The sequence below is a fragment of the Cenococcum geophilum genome, assembly GCF_001692895.1.
Source record: "Cenococcum geophilum 1.58 unplaced genomic scaffold K441scaffold_11, whole genome shotgun sequence".
NCBI classification, from domain to species: Eukaryota; Fungi; Ascomycota; class Dothideomycetes; order Gloniales; family Gloniaceae; genus Cenococcum; species Cenococcum geophilum.
The window spans coordinates 1,582,858-1,591,563 of record NW_027137569.1 but is presented as its reverse complement, the minus strand read 5'-3'; the positions used below and the strand labels follow the sequence as shown (position 1 = coordinate 1,591,563).

At 37.6% G+C, this 8,706-nt stretch overlaps 1 protein-coding gene across 1 annotated transcript; it reads left to right on the top strand.

Moving 5' to 3' along the window:
* Positions 1–7,449: 7,449 nt before the first annotated feature.
* Positions 7,450–7,647, top strand: K441DRAFT_550027 (uncharacterized protein; the record flags this gene model as incomplete). The annotated part of the gene is made up of 1 exon (XM_067643036.1): positions 7,450–7,647. A coding segment is annotated over one exon (198 nt), but the record flags the coding sequence as incomplete, so codon positions are not given.
* Positions 7,648–8,706: the final 1,059 nt, after the last annotated feature.

Below are 8,706 nucleotides of genomic sequence, written 5' to 3'. Positions count from 1 at the left end.
TATTGGCATTCTATATATTCTACCTAATGTTTGCTAGGCTACGGTTTCTATATATAATACAATTATTAAAATATCTTTAACCGTACCGGGCTACCGTGGTGGCATATTAGCTATAACGGCACTTGATTACAATGGAGAAGCGATAACGTCTAATTGCCTTTCTGGCGATATACGGTTTATGGAAGGTAGAAAGGAAGCTTTAGAGTAATTAGATAAAGAGGTTTAGGAACTTAATAAAGCCAACTAGGCTGCTAGGCCCCCCTTTACGGTTAGATTAGCGTCCTGGGCTCTGCCAATGCTTGCGGCAGCTGTAATACTTCCCTATAGGAAATGATTTGAGTTTATATAGAGGAACCACGCTGCTTAAATTGCTTATGCGGCTTACATAATGGTCTAGCGATTTGCTATCATTCTATAACTAAGCCTAAAGCCCTTCCCGCCTTGTCCTCTAACTAAGCCTCTATTATATAACCACTAACTACTTCTAGGCGCTATGGCCGCACGCCCCGCCACTTACCCTTCCTGGAACTTTAGAAGTTATACAAGTTCTTGGTCAAGCGACTGACGTTTAAAGCTCTAACTAATTAGCCAAATCCGTCGCAGATTAGACGAAGCTGATAACGACTTCTTAATGTATATATAGAGGCTCTAGAGCCACGTTTAATAAAGCAGAGTTCTTATTCTTGATCGTTCTGTTTAACACCAAATCACGCCCTTAAACATTGCTCGAAACTAGAAACAGGAAAGAAAACCAACGAAACATGTTATCTAAAAATGTTCTACTCGGCTTAGCGTAGCTTATAGACAGCGAGAAATATAGCGACTTAAAACTTGTATGCTAGGGGCTGGAGTTTAAAGTCTATAAAGCGATTATATGCACCTAATCTCCCGTGCTTACAGTTGCCTATAATAGGGGCTTTTAGGTAAAAGCCAACTAAATATCTAATAAAATTGACCCTAACTAGGAACTAACTAACGGGTAGGAGGCGGCGACTAATATTATAAATATTAACGAGTTCGATTCCGGTACTATTAAGAAAATGATAATTATATCTAAGGTAAGGTTGAGAACGGGGTAATCACGATCTAATAACACTTAGAAAAAACACACTATATTACAATCTAGTATTTAGCATAAGCGGCAAACGTTAGAGTATTTGCGTTGCCGCTTGCGCTAATCTAGTTATAGGCTAGTGGTGGATAATGCGGGCTATTAGATTTATACGGGCCATTAGATTTATACGGGCCACTAGATTTATACAGGCTACCAGATTTAGGCATTGGCAAATGATTTACACTAATATACACGTAACTAAAGCTGTTGCCTTTTTAAACATGTCTAAGTGCACGCTACGAAAATGTATGTATATATATATGTATATTCTATTATAGCTATACACCCCTAGGGGCCGTTACTAAGAGCTAGCTAAATATATCCTGCCGCTAGAGTACTAGCTCTAGTTCGGAGGCTAACTATAAGAGCTGCGTGTCCATTGCTTAGCGCGACGCACTAGCAAAGGCACGTAAGGTAGAGGCTCGTAGTGTAATCGGTTAGGAAGTGTATTTGTTTATTAAGATTGGCTTATACATCTTTTTCGCAAAGTAGATCGTAGCTTTAACCGCGCTAATATCTGGGAAACGCCACGAAAATAAGGGTCTGGTCGGTGCGGCTCGGCCACCCTCCCTGCTAGTAGGGGCGAGCTTAAAGTATTTTCCGCTTTAATTACCTGTTATAAATACTAACTTAGTAAATTTATTTCTAGTAATTTCCTTCTAAATGACCTACTGCGGGGCAGTAATGGCAATAATTAGTTAGTTATAATTATGTTATATTATTAGGAATATAACTAACCTAATTATAATCGCACCTACTGATTATGTTATATAAATATAACTATAATTACCCGCGGTAAGGCCATATTCTGGAAGCGGAGCGAATTACATTGTGCTACGAGGTAGTAAGGTTCAGCTCTATACAGCCAAAGATAAAAAGTTATGGATTAATTAAGGTACCTCTTCTTAAACGTATTTAAAAGTCTCTTAAAAAGGACACGTTACTAATAGTAAGGCCAGTTTGGGTGCTTGTGATGGGGCACTTAAGACTTAACTAAATTTGGTTTAGCGGGCTAGCTTTATAGTATTCTTATAGTTCTAGCACTTAAACTTAGTTACACCAATATCTTTATCTAGTCCGTTATAGTGCATATAAATCTAGAAGATAACTTAGAAGAACGACTCTAAATTATACCTAAAGAAGTGTTTCTTGTCAAGAAGTACTCTAATTGCTATAAACGCTCTTATACCGGTCTTGCCCCGCGCTCCCGAATGCCCTTTCTATAGCTCTTTAATGGCAATGTCAAAGTCGATTAAGAACTGCTGATAGCGTTATGTTACCTTCCTATAAGAGTATAGATTAGGGGTATCTGTAACTTATCTACTATGTATATATAGCCTTATTCTCTTTATAGATTTCAATCTTTATATAAGTTCTTCTTTCCTAATATCTGCGCACGGACTTCCGATTAATAAGAACGGCCTAAAATCGGGGCTAGTGAGCAGAGAAGGGCATTTTCTGAACCGGATAACTACGACATTTACGCCTTACTATCAGCCGTTAATCCCCTGGGTTAATAAGCTATGAAAGGTAGTTTTTCTAATGAACGGGAGGTGGGAAAAGGAAGATAGGGGGCTTTATTCTGAGATAAAGGAGATTCTTTAGGAAGTATAGAAGGACTTAAAGGTATTAGCAGAGTAGAGAGCTTTATAGCAGGCCTTCTTAAAAGTAAAGTGTCCCGTATTCTTCTTAGTAAGGTTTCTTCTTAATTTTACTGGCTTGAGATATATAGCAGCCCTAGTTACTAACTGGATTAAGAATTATAAGAATATGCTTTAATTTTTTATTAAAAGCTTAGGATATCTTTACTATCGCTATTAAGCGGAAACATTGCCCCTAGTTTTAACCTGTATAACTAATAAAATTTCCTATGAAATAAAGGAATAGTGTAAATATCTAGGCTATAACTCTTTCTTTAAGCTCCCTCTACTATTCTTAGTAACTGTTATATCGGCTTTGGGAACTAGATAGATTTTGGGAATCTTTATAGCATCTTTATTAACTTGGCCGAATATCTTTATCTTTTTTTGGTTAAGGCTGGCGTCTACTAAACCCATAAGCGCCTTGTCAAGGAAATCCTCTAATATTACTCTCTCTGGAATATTAAGGGGGATAACAATAGAATTAACGAAATCCTTGCTTTTAGAGTTCGCGTTATTTACTTTTTACGACTATGTGCTTAAATCCCTGACTTCGATGCACATTACGCTAAAGAGGTCCTATTGCCGCCTGCGGAGTTCTTTACTAGCTTTATAGTCTCCGATATATCCGCCAATATGGCTAACTTCCGATTTTAGCTTCCTTTTTCTAATGCCCGTTATGGTCGAAGGAGCGATTATAATATAAATTGTACCTATTAGACAGTCTATTATAGTAAATGTTATTTCGGCTTTAGTAGAAAGATTGTTAAATATGCGTATAACGAGATCGGTTAGCGGAGCATTTGTATTCTGCTTTATTATATTTAAAAGCTACTAATATTTCTCTAGATACTGCCTCCTAGACTATCCTTTTTGCGTATACTAGAGTATACTCTTAGCTAACCAGTAAACGGTATATAACTTTTAATGCTTGCCAGCTCCCCTTTTACTATCCAATTCCTTAATCTTCTTGTTAATTTCCTCTACTATAGTATTATCCTCGCTACTAACTTCCACCTTAATTTCCTGCTAGGCTTTCTTAATATCTTTCTAGCTGTTAAGTAAAGCTAAACCTTTTAGCCGTTTACGTTCTTCTGTCTAGCGTGTGGTTGCTTTATCTAGATTAGAGTATAAGGGGAAATACACGTCTATGGAGCACTCCTTCCGGACTAAAGCGAGTGTGAATATCTGGGTAGAATGTTGCATAGCGGCGGATTGGTCCTCTGCCATTTTGGATAAAAGAATTAGATAGAGCATATATTAATATTCTAAAGCATTATTCAGTTTCGCTACCTAAGTTTCAATGGCTTCGCTTGTGGAACTAGATCCGTAATATAATAAAAGCTTATCTTTTTTCGCAGCCCGACCCGTCTGGGGTTTTAGTGGCGTTTAGGGCTTGGAGGATATGTATTCTATAATTGAGAACCAATAGGGTATATTAATTGGGATTTTAAATATATATAGAAGGCCAAGCTTAAAGTTTAGATGTGCGGTGGAGGAGGTTATTAATTTTAAAATAAAAGTATTATAATGATTGTAGAGAGGCTGGATGCTGCCCAGAAGGCCTTTTCTAAGGCCGATTTATTTAATTACTTAATTAGAATGCGAGACTTCGCCTAGTAGGGTCTCCTGCAGTTATTTAAAATACCAATAATACCTACTATATATCCCTATGGTGGCGTTTACAGACACCTAGGCTTTAACTCAGCATAATATCTGCATTACTTTGGTTAAGTATAATAATAGTTATTAATTTTAGCTCTATGGGCGCTATAGTATACAGGAGGCAAACTATAGGCCTTACTAGGGAGGTGGGACAGGGAAGCGGAGGCACTGCTAGCGTCGAGAGATAAGCGATATTTTAAACTACTTAGACACTGAAACAGGTTTTCCCAGCTATATTCCCTCCCTTAATCCCACTTTTACGCCTTGTAGGGTGCCTAATATATGGGCTACTTATTATGTATCTTGTATAGGGTTAAATGGCCGCTTAGTTAATGCCTGGGGTCGATTAGTTAATTCGCTTGTTTCCTCTACGGACGCTATACTTGGTGAAGCTAAAACTTAAATAAGTATAAGTGTTCTAACTATAATGTAACAAAACTGACAATGGGCCTTTTTAACGGCTTGTGCCATGCGCCAATTGAGGACTTTAGTGGCTACTTGGGGTATATTCTCAGCCGCTAGTAACTTGTTTAGGCGCTTTAAAAGCGCCTCCTATTCGTCTATAGGAACCTTAAACTAAGTAGGATATATTAAATGTGATAAGTAAAGTCGTTCAGCTTTATTCTATGTAAGTATCTACTAATCTCTATTACTAAGAGTTAAAGCTATGCATAAATCCCTACTTACTAGGAACCGCTTCTATTAAGTCTTAGTATGTCCGGCAATGGCCTGTATATTACTAGCTTTGGACCTAGCGGTAAGACTTATTATACGTGGTGGCGTTAAAATAAGAGGTTAGTGTCGCTAGGCGGAGTGCCGTTTGCTAAGGCGGGGCTGTTGACTATTAACCCTATTAACCCCGTTAACCCTATTAACTGTGTTAACCTAATTAACCGCTAGTGATATAAAACTGGCTGACGCTAATACAGCTAATAAAGCCATATACGTCGCAGCGCCTCTCTAAATGTCCTGACCCAAACGTTCTAATAGGCTTATTCTATAAGTATCTCCGCATCGCTATCTTTGTCGTAACTACCCTGTCTTATTATAAGACATTTTATATCCCGTCAAACTTTCCCAAGCTTCACTCGCCCTTTATTAGCATAATGGATACGGCAGCTAATAACAAGATTAGCAGGTTATAAGCACCTCTACCTCTTACCTTGTCTTCAACACCTAATGGTCTAGAATCACTATCGCCTATATCCTGCTACGTGACTATCGACCGCAGCTTTATAGCCCCGCTAAAAAGCCATGCCTAGAAAACACTATGCGTAACAAGGATTAGTAGAATGCGAAGTGCGCCCTATATGTTTCGTTAGAAAGGAAATGGTATGCGCTAGTTGAAATCCGGCTGCCCAATACCTTAGAAGGCAATTTTAGCAGTCCATTACGGATGGAGAATAAGAGGATAAAGGAAAATACAGTTGTCTATAGGATGGATCGCATAAAGCCACGACTTGGTAAAGAGCAAGGAAGCTGTATTGCATTAATATAAGCCTTGGTATTGGATCAGGCTAATATAGCTTAGTAAGACTAGGCTGGGTAACGCAATTTTATCTAAGTTAGATTAAGGAAAGTTATAGGCAAGTATAAATATCTAATGCATCTTCTACCTTTATTTATCCTCCTATAAGTCCTTTTTTCAACTCCGTCAATCCTAGTCATTTAATTCCTTGCCTCTAGCTTAAAGCATTTATATCTGCCCAAAACATACCGCTATACCTTTTAACATTATTAATTAAGTCTTTATAGAGACCCCTATACCGATTAGCCGACTAGCGAGTTCCTACTGTAGCTATGCCGGTAATGAAACGTGTTAAGCGTAAAACTTAGGTGTTCTTAACTTTTTATTTAGGTTCCTGGAAGACGATGCCCAGCTTGTCTTAAGGAAGGCGAAGAAGTTTGGGTAATCCCTAGGAAAGACTGTCCTTAGTATAGTACGCCAGTGAACTAGTTAAAGCGCTAAGTAAGAATTCTTTTCTAGATATTTATTTCCGGGGTAGGCTAATAGGTATAGTGCCTTAAAATGTTCTAGTATTAAAGGTAAGAGGGGGACTACTACGGGTGCGTGGGTGGTGTGGGTTATTGTTAATTAAAATCGTATTTGTTTACACTATTTCCATTACCTATTACCTAGTTTCTATTACCTTTCTATTACCTATTACTAACTAAGTGGTAATATCGACCTGGTGGCAATTGAGTAACAGTTACAAATCGCTATTAGTATTACTAACAGTCCTTACTACCTACCTAATGTATATAGTGAGGCTCTAGAGCCTCTTGCAATGAGATAGTTGATTCTTCTTTTTATCTTTTAGTCCTTTAATTAATAGTTATTATAGCTGCTTGCGTCTAGCGTTGCTGCTTACATTAGGTAGAATAGTGTAATTAGTGGGCTGGTACACAGGAATATAATACTATTTAACTTTACTTAATATGGCTTGAAGGAGTGTAGAGCCTTAACCTAAGCTATGGGAATACGTCCTTTAATTAAGCCTCTATTATATAACCTAACTGCTTCTAGGCGCTGCGGCCGTATACCCCGCCACTTACCCTTCCTAGAACTTTAGAAGTTATACAAGTTCTTGGTTAAGCGACTGACGTTTAAGGCTCTAACTAATTAGCTAAATCCGTCGCAGATTAGACAAAGCTAATGATGACTTTTTAATGTATATATAGAGGCTCTAAAGCTACGTTTAATAAAGCAGAGTTCTCGTTCTTAATTGTCCTGTTTAATACCAAATCACTCCCTTAAACATTGCTTAAGACGCAGTTAAAACTAGAACCAGGAAAGAAAACCAACAAAACATACTATTTAAAGGTGTTCCGTTCGGCTTAGCGCAGCTTATAGATAGCGAGAAATATAGCGACTTAAAACTTGTATGCTAGGGGCTAGAGTTTAAAGTCTATAAAGCGATTATATACACCCAATCTCCTATACTTATAGCTGCCTGTAATGGAGGCTTTTAGGTAAAAGCTAACCAAATATCTTATAGAATTGACCCTAACTAACTAACTGACGGGTAGGAGGCGGTGACTAATATTATAAATATCAACGAGTTCGATTCTGGTACCGTTAAGAGAATGATCCAATTTATATACAAGAGGGACTATAATAATAGCGGTGGCGATAATAAAGACATAACGATATGGCCGACAACGGCCGATATTACACTTTACCACGTTTATGTTAATGCAATTGCCGATTACTACAATATACTATAGCTGAAAGAGCTTACGAATATAAAAATCTAATACATTCTGGGAACTAGCTGGTCTGCGGATAGGTTCCCTAATGTTATTAAAAATGTCTTTAGCCTGATAGGCGACTTAGCATTATATAATATAATCACCTTAATAGCGGCCGAGCATATTGAAGAGCTTATTAAACTTGAGGACTTCGCAGAGCTGGACGTTATAAGCGATTTCGCCATCGGTATTATACGGACAGCGATTACCGCATCCAAGGATATAGAGGAAAATTTTATATAGAAACTTTAAGCTGTCCAGTCTTAGCTATAACAAATAGAATTACTACTTTAATCTGCTAAGGCGAGGTACGCCGCGGCTAAGCGCAAAAGCGAAAACATTAATGACTGTATTAATACCCTCTGCTCTACCAGGACCTATTATAATATCAGTTATAGTACCGAGTTTACATATTATATTAAGGACAGCAGTTATCTATCTAACCCTAATTACCCTTATATACTTCGTTGCAAAAAGTGCCAGCGTTATGCATAAGTAAAGATGCATAGCTTAGGAGATTAGCTTAGGTAGGAAGTCATTATATAATACTTCTCTTCCTTTCTCTATTTGGGTTGATCTAAGAAATTCAAATATATATCTCGTTTATAGTCAGTCCGTTAGATATTATGTAGCAACTATATTATCTATCCCCCATTAGCCACCTATTACCTTACTTCTTACCCCTTACCCCTTACCCCTTATTCTACCCTTTATCTTATCCTTTACCTTACCCTTACCTTACCCTTACCTTACCCATCACCCCTCACCCCCTAGACGAATTATAAAATTCTAGTTATTGCATCTATTCTACTAAATACTAGAATAGGATTGGATGATAACAGACTAAAATGAAATAAAAAATGGTAAATAATAAAATAAGCGCGTAATGACTAGGAAAAGGTCCTATATATACTAAGCGCATAGTTCTGAAGATGCATTTTGTGCTTAAGGGTCACTTTGTAAACGTTACATCTAATCTTACCCTACTGTAGGAGTTTGGAGAGATGCCCTTTTCGGAAATGTTTTGTGAGAGTA